General features: G+C 35.9%; 1 protein-coding gene across 10 annotated transcripts in view; it reads left to right on the top strand.

The window, feature by feature from the left end:
• LOC120516736 (girdin-like) overlaps nt 1-25,141 on the top strand; it is a 201,236-nt gene that overhangs the window by 114,555 nt on the left and 61,540 nt on the right. For all 10 annotated transcript variants that reach the window (XM_039738631.1, XM_039738626.1, XM_039738630.1 and 7 more), the window contains exons 9-19: nt 7,130-7,211; nt 7,750-7,908; nt 8,536-8,682; nt 8,888-9,032; nt 9,218-9,402; nt 11,931-12,068; nt 12,813-13,883; nt 16,449-16,576; nt 18,283-18,424; nt 22,198-22,374; nt 23,873-24,034. In XM_039738631.1, the coding sequence (XP_039594565.1) occupies nt 7,130-7,211; nt 7,750-7,908; nt 8,536-8,682; nt 8,888-9,032; nt 9,218-9,402; nt 11,931-12,068; nt 12,813-13,883; nt 16,449-16,576; nt 18,283-18,424; nt 22,198-22,374; nt 23,873-24,034 (2,536 nt within the window). The remainder of the gene's footprint in view (nt 1-7,129; nt 7,212-7,749; nt 7,909-8,535; nt 8,683-8,887; nt 9,033-9,217; nt 9,403-11,930; nt 12,069-12,812; nt 13,884-16,448; nt 16,577-18,282; nt 18,425-22,197; nt 22,375-23,872; nt 24,035-25,141) is intronic.

The following is a 25,141-nucleotide window of genomic DNA, read 5'->3' as shown; positions in this document are numbered from 1 at the left end:
TTCAGAGGAGAGTCAAAGGGAATGACAACTTGCAATTGACCATCTTAAATACCTTTTCTCATGATTGGACACACCTGTCTATGAAGTTCAAGGCTTAACAAGCTAATCCAACCAATTTGGTGTCACAAGTAATCAGTATTGATCAATTCCATGCATTCAAATCAGCAAAATAACAAGGGGACCCACATTTTTGCACAGCCAGTTTTTCACATTTGATTTAATTTCATACAACTAAATACTGCTTCAGTAAAAATCTTTGTTCGGAAAACACCCCAGGACTCAGATGTTCATAGGAAATGAAACACATACCACTGTTATCTTTTTTGCTGAAAGGAGAATAAATTATTATGCAGGCTGAGAGGGGTTCCCAAATGTTTTCATATGACTATATATATGTATATGCAGTATATATAAAAAATACAAATTTTATAAATTTGGTGCTAATGGTTTAAGGATTATGAGGTCACATTTCAAACTGATTTCACGCTGCATACATTGTAGGGGACAATTTGTTTCTTTTTTGTTAATGAAAGTGTTTCCAGTACTGTTAGTACCATGTATTTATCATACAATTTTTCCCAGAGTGACTTCATGCATCAAGGGGCACATGCACTCCCTAAGAATGTGTTATTTTAGAATTGCAGCTCATACTTTGAACCCATACAAGAGAAATATGGTACAAAAGAAAGTCATGAGGTAATTTACATCTGTCTGAGTTACAGCAATTCATACTTAAGGCTGAGGGCCATAGGAAAACATTTAGGTAATAATGTTCTAGAAGCTGCCAGTACCTGGTACATTAATAATTATTTCACTATTACTATTATTATTATTATTATTATTATTATTATTTCATAGGGTTTTTAATGTTTTCTGACTTTTGAAGGGTCCTTTATGGTTTGTTTTGAGTGGAGCTGATCCACACGGGTAATTCTTATGCATTCGTCCTGCACCGCCTGTACACTGCTGTTTATCGACCTATATGGTCCTGCAACCTAATTTTTCCCTTTTTTTAAATTCATTGACGACCCACTAGCAGCTATTGCAAACTGCCACCTTAGAAACACAAGTGCGATTAGTGATGTTTCTTTGGTGAAACATACTAACTTAGAAATGGAGGAACATATCATGCAGCTCTGCCGATCATTTAACTGACCCACAGAGACCCAGTGGTCAAGAAACAGTTGCTTAGTTGACCTACCATGGCACACTTGCAAACCAATGAGAGCAACCTGCACAAAGTGGATGTGAAACACAGCCTTACATGGACCCAGTGAACGAACACGGAGACTTGAAGATCGGTTTGTGTTAGTCCTGTGGAAAGTAGCCCGGACACTGACATGCGGACACCGATAGTTCACCCAACACACGTTTATTTACACGCTCCATATTTACAAAGTGCCACACAACCCCAAACAACTCCCCCAAAAGTCCAGGCCTCTACCCAATGCCTCTTTCTCTTCTGACCGCCTCCACTCCTCTCCACTGATTTCCATTCTCGATAATCTTCCACAAGCATTCCCCAGTGTGGCAGAATTACCGGCTGCGCACCCGGAAGCACTCCGGGTGTCCCTGGTCGTCTCCCCCCCCAGCACTTCCAGGTGTGGTGGAAGTGCTGAGGACCAGGGCTATCCAGGCGGTGACTACGGGTCCCTATAGAGTTGAGCTTCCAAGCTCAGTTTCCCTGGTCCCCAAAGCCACCAGGGCAGTCGCCCCCTCATGGTTTGGAGGAGGCATAATCCCTCCTCTGGTCCTTCCAGGCATCCTGGCTGGGTGCCACCCCCAGAAAAAAGCCTTCAAGTTCAGTACCCTTACCACTACACCATACTGCCTTCCTATAAAAAAAATATTATGTGAAATGTGAGATACTTCTTTGTGTTTGTGTCTGTTTGAATGAATGATTTTGTGCCTTGCCTGTAACCTGGTATACAAATCATCCAGAGTAATGTGTACCCACACATTTCAGTACCTTACTTTCACACTGTGCATGCATTCTTCATAATCTGCATGCCTTTGCACTGACTCATAATACTGCATTGGCTAAACGTTTTGCTTTTATTTGATTTTTTAGAGGACAGTAACATATATTCAGTTTTGCAGATGTCTGTTAATTCTTACTCTGAGTAACGACCCAGCCACTATTCATATTTTCCAAGTGAACATGATATTTATTTATATGTTTTAAAATGGTAAATGGAACTGGAAAATAATGAATGAATATTCACAGTATAAAATGTCTATATCCCTGTGGTGCCATAATATGAAACATTTAGATGTGGACACATAAAAGAGGAGACTCATGTAACCATTGTCTTATAAAGCTCCTATCCAGAGATCTTAGTAGTACTTAGTAGGACACCAAGGATTAATATTATTTAATATAATGCTGGTTATTAAAATTAAAAAAAAAAAATCTTCTCCCAGACTATTTAGAAATATTCCAACAATCTATTGTCTAATCTTGATTAATTTATTACAGTGTCATGTGAAACCTGAATCTTTCCCAGCAGTGCTGAGCAAAAGGCAGGGAGCATTTCAGTCTATCATTGGCCTCAGTCTTCCACTAATGCTGGCCTTATTTAGAGTCACCAGTGTACAGGTCTTGTAAGAAGAAGCTAGCAGCCCTTTGGAAACCCTTAGACATTAGAAGAATGTACTGTGCAGTCTCCACATGGACGGTAGTCTGGCTCATAAGCAAATGATGGAACTGTGAGGTAGTAGCCCCACACATTGCTTCACCATTCCAGTCTTTTATTAATTTAAACTGTTAAATTAAGATGTCTAGAAATAGCCTGGTTTAATTAAGGCGATTAAATGCAATATTTCTGTAATTGAGTATTTCTCTTCCCTAACGTGAATTAATTTTTTTCCAGATTAACCCAGTGCGATGAGGGTGGCATGCTTGTGAGCAAAACCACACAGTTATATAAATCCCAATCATTGATCTCTGTATACTGGAATGTAATAAAATAAATAAACTTTTGTCCTCAATTACAGCACTTCAGATAAAGTTAATTTGGAGAGTGCAGTTGATTTTCATTTTAAATTGTACTTTGTAGTGACTAAGATGTGGCATGATGTGACAGTACTTAGCAGTCAAAACCCAACACACTTGCTGACAGGGAGCAGTCTGCATATTTCTGTCCCCATCACGTGTTTTCTTAGTGTTTTCCTTCAACATCTTAAAGATATGTGTTCATTGCACTGGTTACTTTAAAATGCCCCTAAAAGAATAAGTGTGAGGGGTGTGTGTGCCCCGATCCTGGCATGATTCCTGCATTTCTGCCTGGTACTACTGGGATTGAGCCACCTCAGTTGGAGTATGCAGGTTTGAATTATTGGGTAGATTGATATTTTTCACTAAATTCGTATTACTTATCTATTATAATTAATACTTTTAGTAAACCTAAAACTCTTGATAAGTTTAGATTGGAAGAATAGTGATGGATCTGATGAGCTTTTTTTTTTTTAATATTGGTTCTGTCTTTCACAACCCTGACCTCATATAATATTACTGCACTTACTTTTTGAGTCATCTTATTTTGTACACAAGTTTCTGGTGTGTGAACAGCTGTAAAGGAATAATAAGCATGAAGAGATTGCTATTATTTATTTGATTGACTAGCCATTAAATGGCAGACTAAGCATTCCCTGCAAGCTCTTCTTTGTGATGCAGTGCACCAGTCATTAATAAAACATGTAATTATTCTGCTGCTTAAGATACCTCATAGACTGAAAGAGGTTTGGCTCGAAAATTCATCTGCTGTAGTCTTGGCTTTCTCAACACAACACATCAAAGCATGACTTACTAATTTGGGGTCTGCCATATGAAAAAGGAAAGGCTTTTTGTAATTGCATGTTAATGCATTGTCAATATGTTTTTATAAATGAGGGCAAATTAAGAGCATGATCTACTTTGTCCTGTCTGTCCAAAACTAAAAGTAAAATATATTCAAGCTTTCAAGGAACATGTACAGTATAATGAGTGTCTCTTTATATACTGTATTTTGTGTACATAGTAGTTTAAATGAAACAAATACCACAACAACATCAAGAGCTACAGCTCCGCATCTCAGGAGGAATAATAAACACAGAAATCTATTTCTCAAGGCAGCTCTGATGCTGCCTTTTAGCTGCCTTGAAAGATTGCATTTGTAATCTATTTAGTTAGCCAACAAAAGGCGTCATTTCCCCCTACTTTCTCCTGTATCAATCTGTGACTAACACGGTACAACATTCTACTGTCAAGGCAGCTCTGGGATTTATTTTGAACCTGATCAACACTTTACTCTCCATGTCCAAGCCAACTATCATATCCTCTGTATCTTCTCACAACTGTACTAGCAAGGGTCTAAAATGAAAAGCGAAATTATAGTTGAGTAAAGAAATGCCTTTGCATATCAAAATAAAACTGGTTTTGAGAGATGCATTGCATCTTTTACAGGATTTAACTCTTGCATAGTAGCAAGAAGCCCACTTGTATTACTAGTAGTTTTTACATTGTCTGCTGTTTAACAGATAGGTATATGCCTGTTTGCTGTGATTGTGCTGATTGCAAGTATAGGATGAAGATTTCATAATGTTAAAGTCTATCTTTAAATATAGACATAACTTATTTAGAGAAACATGCCATACATCTTACCATTTAATACAAACACAGCGCAGAAACTGCCCGGGTCAAAATCACAAATGATCTTCTCCGGGCAGCTGACATGGGGCTTTTATCAATTCTTGTGTTTCTTGACCTCACATCTGCATTTGACACCATATCCCATCAGATACTTTTAAAACGGCTAGTTTTGGACTCTGTGGCCTTGTCCTCCAGTGGTTTTCTTCCTACCTCACTGATAGGAAGCAATTTGTTCAAATAAAGGGCTTTAAATCTGAGAACACAGTTGTTACTCAGGGAGTTCTGCAGGGTTCTGTTTTGGGGCCGCTTCTTTTTCTCATTTATATCTTCCCAATAGATAATATCTTCCAGCACCATGGTATTAAGTTTCATTATTACGCTGATGACACACAGCTATATCTATCCACTAAATCCACTTCTGCTTTCCCTCCAGATGCTCTTATGACATGTCTCCAAGACATAAAGACATGGATGACTCACAATTTTCTCCAACTAAACAGTAATAAAACTGAGGTGGTCCTCATTGGCTTAAATCGACACTTGTTAAGGTTAACCATTCTTCTATTTTAATCAACAATATTAACACAAACATCTCTTCCCAAGTTAAGAGCCTGGGCGTTACTCTTGACAGTACTCTCTTTTTCTTCCCATATAAGTAACATTTCTCGGACTGCCTTCTTCCATTTCTGAAACATTTCTAAACTTCGTCCTGTTCTTACCCAACACAGTACTGAAGTATTGGTTAATTTGCCGAGTCACCTCACGTATAGATTACTGTAATGCTATTCTATCTGGCATTCCACAAAAACTTATCCATCGCTTACAACTTATTCAAAATTCTGCTGCCAGGAAAATAACCTGCTGTTCTAAATCCACTGAACATATTACACCTACTCTCTCTCAACTTCACTGGCTCCCTGTTTACTATTGAATACAATACATAATATTGCTCTTAACATTTAAAGCTCTCCACAATCTTGCTCCTCCCTACCTCACCGATCTCCTCCAGACTTACACTCCCGCTCGCTCGCTCAGATCCTCATCTGCAGCTCTACTTTCTGTACCACACATTAAACTCTGTTCTATAAGCGTCTCTCATAGTGCTCCTCAACTCGGGAATTCTCTTCTCTCTCATATTCGTCAGCTTGATTCAATAACACAGTTTAAAACTGTCCTCAAAACTTATCTTTTCAAGCTGGCATACCAATTGCGAATTCTTCACTGCTCCTGCCTGTTATCTTTGTTTGTTTGCTAATTATTGCTTTGTGATTTATCATTCTCTTGTTTTTATTTTACTAATGTTTAATTTTATTGTAAGGTGACCTTGAGTGCTAAGAAAGGTGCCTATTAAATAAAATTTATTTTTATTATTTTTATTTTTATAGCTGATGGTAATTTAATAAGACTTGTTGTCCACCCTGTTCCCTCTTCTTGAAACAGTGGCAGAGATTGCAGCCGGTTTTTGAGTTGTGCGTAGGAGCAGATCTTTAATTTTTATTCAGGTTACTGTACATGTAACAACCCATTCATCCATGGCCTTCTGTCAGATGCCTGCTAATTCCCCTTTCATAAAGTTGGGGACAGTGGAGAGTGACCAGTTATCAGTCCTGCAGTTTTGTTTTTTTTTAAGCAAATGATTTCAAGGTATACATGGGGGGAAAAAAAGGTTTTCCTGCAAAAAAGAGATTTAACTCCCTCAACACCAGCTTTTAATGCTACAGCTAACTAATCTAATCAAGAGATTATGGCAGAGAGAAGATCTTCTCGGTAAGTCATACAGAAAGGTAGTTCGATATCCATATTTAAAGAGGTGTAAGTACAATATGTGTATATTCATATATATGTGTGTTTATATTAGGTGTTAGAACTGTCAGGCACCACACAGTATGATTTTTATCCCGATAATTAAGTCACAATACAGTAATAGTGCAAGGTTTGTTTTGGTTTTTTTTTTTTGCTTTTCATTATTTTGGAATATGTAATGTTTTTCAATTAGGCAAATCTGACTAAAATCGGAGATAAAATTATGAGTAAAATCTCCTACACTTAATATGGAAAAAATAATGTAAAGGCAACAACTAGCCTCCAGTTAAAAGCTGCTGGTTAGCCTAACATTTTATTGAGGATTGCTCAGAGTATCATGAGAAAAAGTCACACAGAAATATGAAAAAAGTGCAAACTCCAGACAGACAGTGCTAGGGTGAGGATTCATCTCTAGTACTCTGGAGCAATGAAGCAGTCGCACTAACGACTATGGCACCATTTTGCTCTTTCTACTTCTACAGGTCTGTTTTAATATACTTTTTTTGTTCTAAAACCAAAAAGACATAAAAATATATAAATAGTGGCACGGATAATGTGTAAAGTATGAAATTACACATACACACAATCTCCAAATGTGTGGGTTGTGTGTGTTATTTATACACAAACTTGTATATATTATAAAAATAAGTTTCACATATGCACAAATAAAGATTCACCTTTTTTTGTTCCTTTTAGGGAAGAAAAAAGTGAACAACTTATGGATTGCAGACAGGAGCTTGAACATATGGAAACAGAACTGAAGAAACTTCAGCAAGAGGTTGTAGATAACATAAAATTGGGTGGTTTTTATTAAAACTGTATTTATATTCTAAAATTATTACACATTCTACCTTAAATTTGTTTCAGTGAAGCTATTTAGTACAGTTAGGCTGAATATATTAACTCATGGCTTAAATATGGAGCACCAATGTACATGATGTGATTTTTTTTGTTTTTTTTGTTTAATTATATTACATGATAAGTGCATTGTTCTTAGCAATTCAAAGTTCACCATGCTAATATTTGTTATGTATTTTTGTAGCGATTATGTAGATAGCAGGAAATCTCATATTAATTATAAAGAATGTTATTGAATGATAGCAAAAACTTATAAATAAAATGTAAGTAATTAACAACCCATTTCATAAAGATCCCGTAAGTCATCTGTGTCTATATACGTATGTCACTGTCAGAACCCGTAAAGTAAGGTCTTGATGAATTACTGAAAATTGCAGTTAATATATCTTTCTTTTGTTGGATTTTTCAGGAATCCCGTCTTGATAAATAACCTTGCCCTAACCTTGTTTGTTTTGTAGAGCATGCAGCTTCTGGCAGATGCTCGTTCTGCCAGGGCGTATCGTGATGAGCTGGATGCTCTTAGAGAAAAGGCAGTTAAAGTTGACAAGTTGGAGAGCGAATTAGGACGATACAAAGAAAGGCTTCATGATATTGAATTTTACAGAATCAGAGTGGAGGTATGTTTGGAGTCAAAAGAGTAAAAGTATAAAAATACATGAGTTAAAATGCATTGGTAATTATCTTTCGTCACTAGTGCAGTTCCGCTCTAGATTGAGTACAAAATTGCTGGTTTATGTGTTTCAGTGCAAGGTAGTCTTTAAGAAAAGAATTGCAGGTTTTTTTTTTTCCAAGTGTTGGACACAAAAGAGAAAAACATTCACACAATACAAGTAATGAGAAGTTTTTTCATTGTCATTCAGCCTTGAATATACATTTGCTGAATAATTTAAACATATAAATCTTTCAATACTAAATTTATTTTAAATATTATATATTATCTTTATTCATTTAATTATCTGAAGTGTTTAATGGCAACGGTTTTGGTGTTAATGTGCATTGAAATAAGGTGTACTTACATTTTTGGAACCTGCTTAAGCTGTGCATTGACGCCGACAGCCAGAGCTTAAAGCAGGCAGCATCATGGATAGTCAACTCTGGATATGATGATAGTCATCACAGAAAATTGAAACATATGACATGTCTGTTGTCCTATTCTTTTCCAAAGTAAACTGTGAAACCGTTTATCAAGTTGTATTAAACATTAAATTATTCTATTTGTTTATATTACTTTTATACAATTTTAGGAACTAAAAGAAGACAATCAAATTCTTTTGGAAACAAAGACAATGTTAGAAGATCAACTTGAAGGTTCCAGGGCACGCTCTGACAAATTACATGAGCTAGAAAAAGAAAATCTACAATTAAAGGCAAAGATTAATGACATGGAATTGGTAAGCCTCACGGAATCTTTCCAACATTATAGAATAAACCAAATAAAACATTGCTATTCACAAGCTATGGTCAAAAATATTTTATAACTTTTTTAGGGGTATCAGCCTTGAAGCTTTGTAGTTTTACTATTTTTTTAGAGATCTATTGACAGCTTTAGTTTTCTTTATGCAACAATAACAAATAGTAAACATGGGTTATTTATAGGATCGGGACATTGACAGAAAGAGAATTGAGGAGTTGTTGGAGGAAAACTTAACTTTAGAAATGGCTCAGAAGCAAAGCATGGATGAGTCATTGCATCTTGGTTGGGAGCTAGAGCAACTATCTAAGACGGCGGAACACTCTGAAGGTAATGCCATTTATGTGGCCCCTTTTGTGTCCATATTTTCTTTGGCAATTTTAATTATCATTGGCTATTTAATATGAGGTACTTTTATTTGTTTAAACCATAAATTAAACACATATTTTACAGTTATACATACTATATTTCTGATTCTGATCAGCTGACAGAAAAATGTAAAATATTTTTTGCAGTTCCTCAAAAATCACTAGGGCATGAAGTTAATGAACTTACTTCTAGTCGACTATTGAAGCTAGAAATGGAAAACCAGGCCCTCTTGAAAACGGTGGAAGAACTTAAGACTATAACTGATCCATCTGAAGAAAGTAACTCAAGAATTTTAGAAATTGAGAAAGAAAATCAGAGATTAAGTAAAAAGGTAACATCTTTTTTTTTTAATGATCTAGTCTAATGTAATTTATTTTTGCATACTAATTTGGAGTATTTTCTATTGCAATTTTGAAAAGCGTTTTCAGAAAAGTGAGCTTTGTATATATCTTGTCCCACTGTCCATCTGTAACATAGTTAGCTCATTAATGACATGAGCTAAAATAATGACATTATCATGAAAACTATTTGCTTTATTCAATATCAGCCACTGGAGAAAAACACTGTTATGCAGAGTGGGAGAACAGAAGGCTACACAGTCTTCCACTCAGCCCTCCCAGAATTCAAACTCCTCTCCTCACTACTGATTACGCTCCTGACTAAACTAAATTGGTATTGTCTCATATCACTGAGTTTACAGCATCTAAAAACCACTAGTTCTTTAAGTACTGTTTAATGATATCCCATTCAGGCTTATGCGTTTATACATTTCAGTGATCAGCATTATCATTATAATAGGTTTATATAAATAAAAGTTTACTAAGCATCAAAAATTCACAAAATGTTTCATTTGAAAAAGAATTCCAGATTGGTGTTTTGCCTCAGTGTAGGTGGACATATTAAAACCCAGAATTGGTCAGCTCGCATCACTTGCCTCCATCTCCAAAACCATAGATAAAGTATCCTGTGTGCTTCTCGTATAAATGGAAGGTTAAGAATTATGTTGATTTTTCTAAACTGGAATTACTGGCAATTTAATTCAAAGATCTTTCCATTTTCTTTTTTGAAGCATAGATTTGCTGCTTGAGGAGAACCATCAGGGTTAAACTCTCTCAAAAAATAAAATGAATAATGATAATAATAGTGATAATAATAATTGTTAGTAGTAGTAGTGTAAAGTATAGCCTCAGACTAATATCTGTTTGCATTGAAGACATACAAGAATATATTACATGGCAGTACAATCAATCAGAATTATGAAATTGAACTAAACTCAGTTTTCTGTTGTAGAAAATGTGTAAACAATAACATAATTTAATATCATGCTTTAAAACAGCTCACAAAATTCCAAGCAGCGCCCCAGTTCTATTCTTCTATTCAGTGTGGTAAATAAACAAGCCTTGACACAACAAAAAGGTTTGGGGCAGCCACCCATATAATTCGAAGTGGTTGCAAATGCAAAGAGGTGAGAAAAATGTTTTTTACAGACAAGAGTCCAAAACAGAACTGAGCAGGTTAGGAAACATGGCAGATAATATAGTTGAGAAACAGGAAGAGGAGGGATCCTAAACCGGAACTGGAAATGAGGTCATCAGGCTGCGACTTCTTGGGTTGTGGAAATAATGTCACTGGGAGGTGGGCTGTTCTGCTAGTCTAGAAGTGACATCTTCTGTGACGGAACTGGAAGTGACATCATGGGAGTCAGGTAGAATTTCCCACGTTTGGTCTGCAGGGAGATAAGAGAAAGAATTAGTGCACTCTGCCACCCCCTGGTCTGACTAGGAATTTCCTTCTTTTGAGCACTTCAGCGTTTTCCTATGCGCATGTGTATGTTTTCTTTGATTTTTTTTTTTCCTCCATCTTTGATTCTTTTACATAGTTTCAAAGAGAGAACAGGTTTCATAGACTTCCCAAAAAAAAATTGTCAGTTCTTGGACATCTTGGAGGCCAGGCTAGTAGCCCATATCTGCCAGTCCATCAGTTTGTAAATCTGTTGCTCAGGCTACTGCAAGCCAGTGTGTACATAAATTTAGGCAGTTGCATAACACATTTAGGATTGTAGTTTTAATTATGTGAACTTCAAAACTGAAAATAATAATGTTTTATTTTCCTTAAGTATGACTTTCTTACGAATTCCAGAGAGATTAACAATCAAAAAATATTTGAGTAAAATTTGGTAGTTTTCTAATATAAATATCATTGATATTTGTCTTAAATTCACCTTTATTTTGGGCAGCAAAATAATGTTTTTTTTCAGTTGACAGTAGACAGTCATACATAATGAACATTTATCTTTGGTTCCATTTTCTGGTTGTAAATTTTAAAACTGGCATTAATGTTAATGAGACAAATACATGGAGTACAGTCGTCAACACTAATAATCACTTGTATTATTCATTACTTACAATTAACATCATTATATATACATGACAGTAAGTTTGAAGTTCTATAAATGGCTTTATTAAGAGAGCGAAACATTTAGAAAGTATGTCAAATAAATTAGAATTGTTTAATTCATCCTTTGTCTTTGGATTAAATAGTCTTAAAGCTCTTCATTTTCTGATAACATGTGTAAATATACTGTATTGTACACAAAATTCAGTTGCTTCATCTTTGTGGCGCATAATTAGCAGTAAACAGCTGGAGCTGTAAATCAGATGCTTTCAGCATCAAGACTACTCTGCAGGAGCTCAATGGAATGGTTGAGACGCTCAATATATTTATTATTCTTAGTTCAATCAGCAATTTTGGGCAAGCATTTTCCTAATTGTATCTGTCTGTGTATATTTACATTTAATTATATATGTAAGCTCAGTCTAGTTTCCTGCAGTCCTTCAAGCTGTTTTAACTGTTTTGTAGTTGAAAAGACTGGAAAATGAAATGAGCATTGACAAGCAAAGTTTACAAAATGCAGAAAATCTAAGCAGTGATCTGATGAAAGAAAAGGCTCAGCTTGAAAAGACTATTGAGACTCTTCGAGAAAACTCGGAAAGACAGGTATAGTTTCATGCACTCCAATCATTAAATGTATCATACTTAGTTACAAAAATGCACATTTTTCTAATTTACAAAAAAAAGTTATTTTCAAGTGAGTCAAGTTATGAATGAAAATAGAACTATCTGGTGTTTTAGCTTTAATTCTTAGGTTTCAGATCCAGTCAGCAGTCCTAATAAAAGAAGGCAGTTAAGCAAAAATGATGGCTTTTCTGATGTTATTAGAATATGAGATATTAATGTTATTATGAACCAAATGAAGCATTAGTTTTTTTTTTGTTTTGTTCAAACAATTTTTTTCTTTGTTTTTTTTTTTTTCTTCATTTTTCATTAGTTCAAAAAAGCAAAAAGCACACTGGATTTAGACAAATAGCATATGTAATCATGCTGAAATGTTTATAGTAGAGTATGTGTTTAAACAGTTCAGGACTGATTTTTAAACATAGATTCCAATGATCTTTATAATTAAGTACAATATAATATATTGTTTTTAAAGGAAATTTGTGTTTATGCAGTATATGTAAAGGTATTTTTTAAATAGACAAAAAAATTGTATGCTCCACTACCTCCAGACCTTAACCTAAGATATCCCAATGGAAACATTTAGCTGTTTATTTATCTATTATGTTTTACAGCAGATAGCTGCTTTGTGTTAAATACTTGCATTTAAGCGTTCTCTATATACTAAATAACTTATTCATCATATTGCTACTTTGCAGTAACTAAAAATTATTTATTTGTTACAAGGTGAAAGTACTGGAGCAAGAAAATGAGCATTTAAATCAAACAATATGCTCCTTACGTCAGCGTTCACAAATAAGTGCTGAAGCAAGAGTAAAGGACATTGAAAAAGAAAATAAAATCCTCCATGAGTCAATTAAGGAGACAAGCAGCAAGCTGAATAAAATGGAATTTGAAAGAAAGCAGCTCCGAAAGGAGCTTGAGCACTATAAAGAAAAAGGTGAAAAGACAGAAGAATTAGAAAAAGAAGCGCACCGTCTCGAACGAGAAAACGAGCAGCTTCAAAAAAGGATTACAACTCTGACAATCACTTGTGAAAAAGTGGAAGCGCTGGAAAAGGAAAATGCTGACTTAGATGTGGAAAACAGAAAGTTAAGGAAAAAGCTTGATAGCTTAAAGAACCTTAGCTTTCAGTTAGAGACACTAGAAAAAGAAAATACTCAGCTTGATGATGAAAATATTAAGCTAAGGAGAACAGTGGAGTCTTTAAAATCATCGTCCATCAAGGTTGCACAACTGGAACTTGAAAACAAAGAGTTGGAGAACGAAAAGGAACAGCTGAAAAAGAGCCTGGAGTTAATGAAAGCATCGACTAAAAAAACTGAGCGCTTAGAAGTCAGCTTTCAGGGTCTTGATACCGAAAATCAAAGGCTCCAAAAATCACTGGAGAACAGCAACAAAAAGATCCAGCAACTTGAAAGTGAACTTCAGGATTTGGAAACTGAAAATCAGAGCCTACAGAAAAACCTGGAGGAGTTAAAGATATCGAGCAAGCGCTTGGAGCAGTTAGAAAAAGAGAATAGGTTACTGGATCAGGAAACTTCACAGCTGGAAAAAGACAAGAAACAACTGGAAAAAGAGAACAAGAGGCTACGGCAGCAGGCTGAGATCAAAGACTCAACTCTCGATGATAACAACATAAAAATTGTCAACTTGGAGAAGGAAAATAAATCCCTGATGCGTGAAGTGAATGTGTTCAAGGAGTCCTGTGTAAGGATGAAAGACCTGGAAAAGGAGAATAAAGAGCTTGTTAAGCAATCGACAATCGATAAAAAGACTTTAGTCACTCTAAGAGAGGTAATGATTTGATTTTTTGTATTATCTTCAGACACTGTAGTAAACAATGTATAGCTGGTGACAAAAATGTTTACTACTTTTCATACTACAACATAGAAAATTAAGCTGAATTGTGACACATAATTAACTTTTGACACGCATCTTTCTTCTTACTTTTGTATAGTCTTTGACACTCCCAAATCAAACTAACTACAGACCACGTCTCTTTTTTTGCCTGGCTTTGCATGCACATCATACTGAAGATGTTTTGACGAAGGAATAACATGCACAGTCACAAAACTGCAAGACATGGTTTTAGGATAAGTTGCCTTGAGTTGTACCACATTCCTAGCTATACTTGTTAGTTTTGCTGCCAGTCATTTTTTCTTAGAGTATTCTCAGTAGCAAATAATGAGAGATGCTGGGTATATTGGGATGAGGATGCTAAGAATAGAGCTGCCAGGTAAGAGAAAAAGAGGAAGGCCTAAGAGAAGGTTTATGGATGTGGTGTGAGAAGACATGCAGGTGATGGGCGTGACAGAGCAAGATGTAGAGGACAGAAAGGTATGGAACAAGATGATCCACTGTGGCAACCTCTAACGGGAGCAGCCGAAAGAAGAAGAAGAAGATTCTCTGCAGCAAATAAGACAACCTGTTCATTTTGAATTACACAACTTTGCTGCATGTTCTACATCAGGGGTGCCCACACTTTTGGCTTGCGAGCTACTTTTAAAATGACCAGGTCGAAATGATCTACCTATATTAAAAATTATATATATATATATATATATATATATATATATATATATATATATATATATTGTGGAAGTTGACCCGACACAGACAGGCGGACATGTTGTTTTCAAACCACCACACGCTTATTTACAATATTTACAACAATAGTTATGGTCACACAGACCAAGTTAAATGGTCACACAGACCCAGTCACGTGCACAAACCCCAATTCACAGTCCTGGCCTCACAACGCCTTTCTTCGGGCCGCCTCCACACCTCCTCTGAGCTTCGTCCTTCCTCCTCCCGACTCCAGCCTCGAATGGAGACGGCCCCTTTTATATGGTTCCCGGATGAGCACCAGGTGTTATCGGCATTCCTCCTCTGGCCACGCCCCAGTGTGGCGGAAGTCCCGACTGTCCTCCCGGCTGCTCTCCGGGCACCGTCCTAAATCTCCCCCCCCAGCACTTCCGGGTGTGGCGGAAGTGCTGGGGTAACAGGTCCCCAAGGCATTGGGGCGCTCCTGGCGGTGACCACGGGCCCCTACAGGGTGGAGCTTCCATGCCCTGTACCCGTGGCCCCCAGAACAACCCGGAAGGCAACCCCCACGTGATCCAGGGTGGGCACAGACCCACATCCGTCCCTCATGACGTCCCGGCCGGGTCATGGCCCCTGGCATCCCTGACATATATATATATATATATATATATATATATATAATATATATATATATATTATACTGAGTATAATGTATGTTGTCTTACCTTGCATAACTGAATAACCTTTATGGCACAATAACAATTCAATACATTTATGGTCACTACAGTATTTGGATTTAATAATCGTCATGTGGGAAACGGCTGACTCACATAAATAAGTAGAGCCCAATAATGCAGTCAAGGAGCTTTTGAATTCAGCCGAGTGAAAAATGATGGCTATCCGATTAACTGCGATTTTAGTTCCCTCTCCTTTCTCTTTCTCAGATCGCTTTTTGGAAGGACGTCAGTTTCATAGTTTTTATGAACAGTTTGAAAATGCCTTTCCAGATTTTCCTTCTTTGGAATAGCAATGATAGATTGACAGATCAGACAAACGCACTTTGATTGTGACATTGTGAGAAAAAAAAATCCTCTTCCAATTCTACATCCAGCCCATACCCTCCCCAAACAATTTTTTTTAAATCCCTTCTTTAGTCGATATAAATTGGAAAGATAACTAGATCACAGCCGGAGTTTTGTAGTAGCTCGTGCTTTTGATCGTGTGAGCGGGATGACTAGTGTGTTAGAAGAGAAGAAATCTCAGACTGGCCGCCCTGTATGTCAATCAAGTGGCAAATACCATAGGGAGGATATATGATAGACTAACGTTTAAAACAAAAATTTTTTTAATGCAATGCGATCTACCGGTCGATCACGATCGACGCATTGGGCCCCCCTATTCTGCGTAACTTACATTAAATTATCTTCTCTAATTCTATCATATCTGCCTTTTTCCTGACCTGTGGAGATATGGCTTCAGCATTTTTTGGTGGCGGCAGGCATCAGATAATGGGAAGTCAGTCTTGTACTGAGCATGTGCAAAACTAGCCACACATTCACACACGGGTCAGTTCAGCTCAGCCAATTTGTATGACAGCATGTGATGTACATTCATTTTGTATTCCTGGTTTGCTTGTTTGAAAAGCTTTGAAACATTGTCTTTTCCTTAGGTTTCATGCATACATTACTGACTGGGCTATAGTGTGTTTAGTTTTTAACTAATGATTTTGTTAAAAAAAAAAAAACTGTTAATGTTAAGGTTGAATGATAATCTACCCAGTTATCTCTTATGGAAACTACCATACTGAAATTTTAGGAACTTGTAAATGAGAAGTTGAAGACTCAGCAGATAAACAACGATCTTGAAAAGCTGACACATGAACTTGAAAAAATTGGGCTTAACAAAGAAAGACTCTTGCATGATGAACAGTCTACAGACGACAGGTATGTAATCTGAGTTAGTACTTTGAGCAAAGGTAGCTTGATTTTTTTTGATATTGGACACACTTTAAAGGTTTTAAAAGACATATTTATAATTGAAGGAATTACCCTAACGTTTAATGGATTCTTGTTTATTAGTATTTTGTTTAAAGTCAAATTTTACACTGTATGGTAGTATGTTTGTTTCATGGGTGTAAAAATGGTTTGAGGACATATTTTTGTATAGCATGTTATGCTTTAGTGACAGGAAGAAAAGTACCGAAGTGTGGCAACAAAGGTGAAATTGGTTTCTGCATGTCAGCTGTAACAGTTGTAATAATTAAAGTGGTACACTTGCAAACGTTTACCTATTATTAGTTGATTCTTCATTTAAAAGTGGAACTTGCAAAACTTTGTACAGTGTAATAAAAATGTCTAGCAATATTCATTAAAGAATTCATTGTACAGCGGTACAGCAATTAGTTCATCATGTCACAGCTCCAGGGATTGATCACTAGTGTTAATAACAGATTGGAGCATGGATGACATTCTTTTTTTAGTTCCAAAAGATTTGCTAGAATTGCCTGCTGGTAACAAGAAATATGGCCACCCAGCATGGGGCTGACTAAACCAGGAGATGCTCAAGAATTGATAGTAAGGATCGATACTAGAAATCGGAGAAATTATTGCCTACACCGAAGAGCTTAACTATAAACCAAGTCGTGAGGAGAAAAGCTAAGAGTTACTGATCAAAAGATGGAATGAGAAGTCAAGCACAATGACACCTTTTATTGGCTACCTAAAAAGATTACAACATGAAGGCTTTCGAGGCAACTCAGGCCCCTTCTTCAGGCAAGATGTAATCAGAAGGGCCCTGAGTTGCCTCGAAAGCCTTCATGTTGTAATCTTTTTAGATAGCCAATAAAAGGTGTCATTGTGCTTGACTAATCACTACATTCACAGTACAAAACCCTAGTACTACATGATCAAAAGATGCTAATGGCTAAGAGTTCAGATGCCGGAATTGTTGCTGTAAAGAATCCTTCATTTCAGACACTGTGCTGAATGTGGTGAAGTATCAGTGATGTGGTATATTGTGCTGTACTTCTTGACAACAGGAATATTACAAGCTAAACATTATAAATTGCAAATTCAAAAAATAACAAGAATACAATTCAGTTAAAGCAAGACACCTAAAATACTAACGATTCTGTGAAGTTTTGAGAGTTCAAAAACCCAAAACAGGGCAAATGAAAAAAATGATTTGCAACCAAAAAAAACTGGCAAACTGGTCCACTTCATAACAGCCAGTCCAGTCGAAATGTGGGTGAAGTTGGCACGTTCTCTTCAAATGTTTGTATATTCTTTTAATAGCTCTTTCCTAAGTTGCCCTAAATGAGTGACTAGATAAGTGTGCATGACCATAAGCTGTTCACAGAGGCTGCCAACAATCCTGTAATGGAAATCATGCATTCGCTAAGTGGATGAATAATAGTTTAAGTTTTTATTTTTAGTTTTTGAATAAGATTTTTTTATAATCAAACCAACAAACTGAATGAACTTAATATTGGGTTAACTGGCAATTTCAAGTGTGGATGACCTGTCTAGTGCTGGTTCCTGTCCTTTTACACTATACTACAAGAACAGGCTTTGTAGGTTTATGTATGCATATTTTTTTATTAATGTATCTGAATGACGGCACTGATTTCCTGTGTTGATATTTCTAACAGTAGGTTCAAGCTTTTAGAATCAAAACTTGAATCAACTTTAAAGAAATCCCTTGAAATAAAAGAAGAGAAGATTGCAGCCCTTGAAGCACGCCTCCAGGAATCTTCAAACTTGAACCAGCAGCTTCGACAAGAACTTAAGACTGTATGTTTTGGTTACTTACTTTAAACTTCTTTTAAATCATCATAAGTATATATTTATTGCCTAATGCAGTACTATTTCAATTTACTTTGAGAAGAGTCGGTTTCCTCTTTTGTTTCAATGAAACAATAGTTATAAGAACCTCACTTCCTTTTTCAATTCTTGTAGTAAAAAAGTACAGGTTCTTAAGAATGATGGCAGGAGGTGATGAGAGGCCCAGAACAGGAGCAGAGTTCCCTTAGAACCGACTTTCCCACTTTTCTATAAGATATAGGAAATAATTTGTAATTTGAGCTGAAGTCACTCACTGTCCCTTACTGTGAGAAATGTGCATGCTGAAGAGTACGAGCGAAGCTCACAAATGATGCCTGTATTAAACTCAAAACGAAGTCACACACATTTTAATACTACAATTATAAGGTACATGTTGTAAGTGGCAGCGGTTTTACCCATTGCCTATTTATGAGAATAGTGACGATGATTTTTCATTTTTTATAATGACGGGAGGTTCAATATTAGATTTCAAAACTTGGCTCATGTTTGTGTGTGGGTAAGAGTGCAGTAGTTAGTGGTGTGCTGTACACCTTCAGCAGATTGGATTTGAATTCTTGCCTAGTCACTGTTTGTGTAAGATTTCCTGTGGATATTCTGATATACCTCCCATGCCCGAAAGACATGTTGATTATGTTGAATGGTGATTCTAAATTGTCTTTATGAATGTGTATGTGCTTTATCACAAAGTGCTGCCTAGAAGATTAAATTCCCAAACATTTTGGGATGTTACTACCAACCTCTCTTCTATAAACTGGTGCAGTGTGTATTTGCAATTTTAACAAATGGAGCACTGCTAAATTGTAGTCTAATGAAATTGTGGTGTTGAATGTGTTATATTTTCAGCTACACTCCAGTGTTTTCTTTGTGTCGTCCAAATGATAGCACTCACACTATGAACACTACTCACTTGTGAACACTGAATTTAGTATTTCCCAGACTAGCCAGTGTTTGTTTGCATGTGAAGTAAAAGCCACAACCTTCACAATGCCCGTCAGCACCTGCAGCTAGCAGGGTGAGTGATCCCAAATTTCAAAAGAGCTACACACTTCAAAAGGAAAGAGCTGTTCTTTGTAATTGGACAGAAACAAAAGAAACCATCCAGACAAAATATCAGTAAGCAGGGCATGAAAGTAATGTTCAGATAGTTAGGTGGCAAGCTGAAAAAAAAAAACTATACACAGTGGCAGTAATGAGTGGCCGAGTGGGGAGGTTTGAAGCTTTCAGTATAATTTTGAATATTCAAGCACATTCGGATAGATGGGTGGCAACAGTGGAAAGTAAATGAAACCTTTATGGTGATTATGTGGATAAAATAACACTTGGGATCCTATGATCCTCATTTAAGCATTGAAGATAGACGTTGCTAATCTTGGCAATCTAAAAATGTAAAATGTACAGTCATAGCTCTCAAAGCAATTGTGTCAAATGTGATGGTTTATTTGATTTGCATTTGTCAGAATTCCAAAGATCCCTTCCTCTTGCCTTAAATCATCAACCATTCATGCTGACTTCACGTGAAATGAGACTTGTTGCATTATTTATAATTTGTTACAGTAGACAGGCAGACCATGTTTTTGACATCAGGGCTGTATGAGTAGATTACTTTTAAATCTTAATCAAGATGCATTAGGTTGCCAAAAATTGCAAGACCGCGTTTGGCATTTATGGTCTTCAAAAGAAAGTTTTTACTTTGATATCGTTTTAGCATGAATATAATGCTGTGTGTAACTGATTTACAAGCGGATTTTGCATTGAAATACATTTTTTATTTATTCAAAAAGGCATAGTATTTTTGTCATATATTTTAGGTCTGCAGTGGTTTAACACATTAAGTACATTTAAACATTTCCATTGCATTGTAAGTACAGTGTTTAATTTACTAAGAAGTTAATGACTCTGTTATATCATGATTGTACTTGCCTTCTCTAGCAAATCTTTCTAAATAAACCCAATAAACCATAGTTAATTTCTGTTTGCAGAATTTAATAATGTTGATGAAGTTTATGTTGTCAATTTGCTCTTAAAAAGGAGAACATGGTCTCTTTGCTACAGCATACCTCCTCAGGCACATATTTTTTTTAGTGCAAAATGCCAGCTTGAATCACTGTGTATACAGTGCCCACTTACAAAATCTGGATTTCCTGTGGCTTCTTAAGCCAGGTGTCATTGCCAGATGAAATCAGTGTCCCATTCATTTGTGCCATCAAAGACACCGACGACTGAACATCGTTTAACGGAAATCAACATGTTATTTAATTAGCTTGTTTGATTCAGCATGAATGTATTTTTTGTTTCTTATATTTGCATTAGCAGCTGCAGCAAGTGACTAGTAGATGAGACGATGAAAATTTAACAACTTCACCACAGTGTCAAACTTGCATTGCCTTTGTACTCTGATTACAAAAATCACTCTATAGATCTTTACATATTAATGGAAATATGCAAATGTAATGTTATCCTTACTCAGAGTCATTATTTTGTGTACAGCCTTTGCTTAGTGCTTTAGAAAATAAACAACCACTCTATTAGCTATGTGAAATAATGCATTAAAGCTGCCAAGCATAATAAATTTAGATAGTAATTTGAACATTACACAAACTGCCAAGACTGAAATCCTAGTCAGTGTCGTATCCACAGACTGAATACAAAAATGGTTGCTCCAGATTTCAAATAAAAAGAAGTGGGTCTTTAGACTGGATCTAAGTTTTGGTTCCAAAGGCACTCTGTGCCTAGATAGAAAGCTGGACAAGTGTTGGTCATTTCCCAAATGCAGATCAGTTAAATTTTGGAATGGTAAGAAGGCTGGCGCGGCAGTTGCATGGATAAACAGTACTGAAGGTGGGCTTCAGGGCTTCATTGCTGGTGTAAGCAACTGTAGTCACAGCTTTGGATGTGAATGCCAGAAATATGAAATGATCCAGAGGCAAGCAATTCATTAGATACACAAGTTTAAGGAATATATGAAGTTATAAGGAACACCACAGGAAAAAGGATGCTCAAATATTTTTGCACATTTATTTATTTTTTTAATAATAAAATTAACTTTTTATTTTCTGATCCTGCTCATTACAGGACAAGGTTATAGGAAGCTGGAGCTTATTTTGACAGTATAAAGCAATGTTCTTCGTTGCTGAACTGAACTTGAGACAGTTCAATACATCTGTACTCACGTCTGTTCCATTGTACTGTTATAGCCAGCCTAGCCAGTAAAATCTTTACTTCCTGTGCACATGACCATCCTCAGTGAAGCAACAGAGTACAATGTGTTAAATCATTCCAGTGTCGGCGCCTGACTTAAGAGCAGCTGCTTTGATTTTATTTATTTGTTTTTATAGTTTGTTTGTTTGTTTGTTTACTGTTTATTTTTGTTTTAGTGTAAAGCTTAATGTAATATTTAGCCGTTGCATCTCTATTTTAAATCACGTTTTCTGTAAAACACATATTGATGCATTTACATTTAGATTTGTATTACTTTGAGTATTGTTTTGAGATTTGGTTTTTATATTGGATTTAAATTGCCTTTTAGCACGGGAAAGACACTATATAATTAAAATTTATTTTTATTTATCATTTAAAATGCTAAATATTTTCTTTGGCCAGTCATGCTTTTACTGGCAATGTGCTCAAGACATTCTTTATCTCTATGGGATAACCTAAATGTGTTTTAAATATTTAATGATGATATTATTATTTTAATGATGTGGTCTTGTTTTGGGGCAAAGGTGAAGAAGAATTATGAAGCACTTAAGCAGAGGGAGGAGGAGGAGAGATTGATGCACAGCACTCCCCCCAAGGGACATGAAGACTCTCGCACAATCAGTAAATGGGAAAAGGAAAGCCATGAAGCAACCAGAGAGCTTCTGAAAGTTAAAGATAGACTAATAGAAGTGGAAAGAAATGTAAGTTGCATATATTTTATTATATTAGACGTTTACTACTCAAAAAATACGGTGAAAGCATGAATTTCAAAAATTTTATTTTTTGTATTCTGTTATACAGGGTGGCACAGGGAAATGGGAAATTTTCAATTTTTGTTCAGTGCACGATTAAACATGTTACAAAATACATTTATTGAGGAAATGTATTTTACAGGATGTGAAATTAATGATGGTAATCCAATATTCATTTAATATTCATTTTATGTTTTGAAGATAACATCATGAAGGTGTTGTCCATTTCTTCATACACATTCTGACAGCCTGTTGTGGAAATTCTGCATTGCTTGACGTAACATGTCAAGAGGAATGCCAGCAATTTCCTCTTCAATCTTCATTTTTAGTTCAGCAATGGTTGCAGGATGTGTGCGGTACACTTGGCTTTTAAGATGTCTCCACAGAAAAAAATCACAAACAGTGAGATCTGGGGATCTCTGAGGCCATGGAATGTCAACCGTTGTGTGAAATGACGCGCCTTCCAAACAATCATAGAATCACTGCCATCGATTGTCGGGCAGTATGCAAACTGGCTCCACCTGGGGACTTTTTTTCTAAAGGTGAACCTGTTTCTTGGAAATTATGCACCCATGTTATAATCACATCAGCAAACTGGACACGATCATGACATCCTAACTGGTAATGATGCAGAAATTCCTTTTGCACAGCAGTCACCCTATTACCATTCTTATCGTAAATGGCTTTCACAGCGTTGCGCACCATTCCACTGCTCCATTAGATCTAATGGCAAGAGGTTCTAAACGAGGTTACATTGGTCCCAAATAACTTCTGACGCCCCATGGTCGCCAACACCTAGTTCCAAAATTTCCTGTTTCACTGTGCCACCCTGTATAATGATTTCAGTTACAAACATCTGGATATTTCATTACCTTTCCAAGTGGACTCTTAAAACTTTTATTCACATTTGAAGGTAGCTTTGTTTATAGTGGGCTATATGGTGGTGCAGTGGTTACTGCCTTATAAACCTAGCCCAAGTTCTACTGGTGTGGAGTTTGGTGTGCCCCCATGTCTGTGTGTACTTTCCACCAAGTACTTTGGTTTTCCTCCAATATCTCCAGTGACCTGTATTTTAGGTTATATGGAGATTCCAAATTGGCCTTTTGTGATTGTGAGTGCGGGTTTGTTCATGAGTTTGCCCTGCATTGGACACCCTGTGTAATGTTGGTTTCTGCCTTGAACCCAGTATTATTTGGATAAGAAGTGGCATCCTGCTGCTGTAAACTGGAAAAGTGTGATGTAAAATTAAAGAGGTTCAGTTTTAATAACCACAGATTGAAAATGGGTTGAGGTTCAATTTATACACCCACAAAAGAAGAATGCAAATGATTTTTTTTAGCACGTACTGTATTTTAGCTATGTTAAAAATGTGTTATAGTAATTTATACTGTATTTTATATCTTATTTCTTTATGTTTATGTATTTTATGACCTTTTTTGTTTAACAGAATGCAACACTTCAGGCTGAAAAGCAGGCTCTCAAGACACAACTTAAGCAGCTGGAGACACAGAATGACAATCTGCAAGCTCAAATCCTGGCTCTTCAGAGACAGACTGCTTCCTTGCAAGAACATAACACAACACTACAAACACAAAATGCTAAACTGCAGGTTATTTACTCAGCATTTTTTCTGTCTTTATATTTCTTTATTTAAACACTTTTCTGTTATACAGTATTTTCTATAATGATATGTTTAGAAAAAAACTATGCAGTAGTTCTTCTGTTTAATAAACTCCTTCAGAGCATAGTTTGTAATGCTTCAACAGCAAATGCATTTTATATAGGATTGCTTGAATTATTAAATGGATGAGAGCACTCAGCAGAATACCTAACTTATCAGTCTGCAAACAAAAATCGGTAAACACCCATAAAATTAGAAACTTACATTTCCTGAATTAAATTTATACAGCATATGCCAGTGGCCTTTTGGAAAATAGGAATAGAATAACAAAGACCTCAGACTGATGCAAGTCAGGAAGACCAATAAACTCCTGTGATCCCACAGTTCTTCACATAGAAAGAATGTCATACAAACAAGTTGCCCAAGCGTGTTTGTTAGATGACAAAGGGGTATATGAAAATGATTTCATGCACAAAATGAGACATCATCTCCATTCTGCTGGAATGTGTTGTATTGAATCTGATAATAGTCATTTGGTCAAAGGTAGTAATAGTGTGAAGGAGACTAAAAAGTTAAAGCTAATGAACTTAATAGTAATGAAAATAATGTTTAACCAAATACATACAATGCAAAAGCATCACACTCTTCATTAATCATAACATCTTAAGTAGAGTATATGAAAAAATAATTTAGATACAAAGTTTATTTATATCATGATCCATTTAACAATCCTCACCATTTATACAATAAGATAACTGTAACTTCAAGTGACAACACATAGTAGAATTTACTTTATTATTTTTCCAACAAGAATAATCCAGAAACCTTATGTAAAATGTAAAAGAACTGTGCTTAAATTCATAGTTTATTTATATCATGACCTATCTAACAATCCTTACCGTTTCTTAAATTAGATAAATCTAACTCCAAGTGACAACATATACTGTGGTTTATTTTGCTATTACATTTCCAACAAAAATACTTCAAATGTGGTTTCTGAATTAAGTGCATATTGCTGTCACTGCTTCTGCATTAGTTATGGAGGGAATTAAAACCAAATACTGCTAGTTAAATTAAGCCCATTGAATTAATTGA

Source organism: Polypterus senegalus, chromosome 16 (assembly GCF_016835505.1).
Source record: "Polypterus senegalus isolate Bchr_013 chromosome 16, ASM1683550v1, whole genome shotgun sequence".
Taxonomy (NCBI): Eukaryota; Metazoa; Chordata; class Cladistia; order Polypteriformes; family Polypteridae; genus Polypterus; species Polypterus senegalus.
The sequence above is the reverse complement of the archived record's forward strand: the minus strand, read 5'-3'. Positions and strand labels throughout refer to the sequence as shown.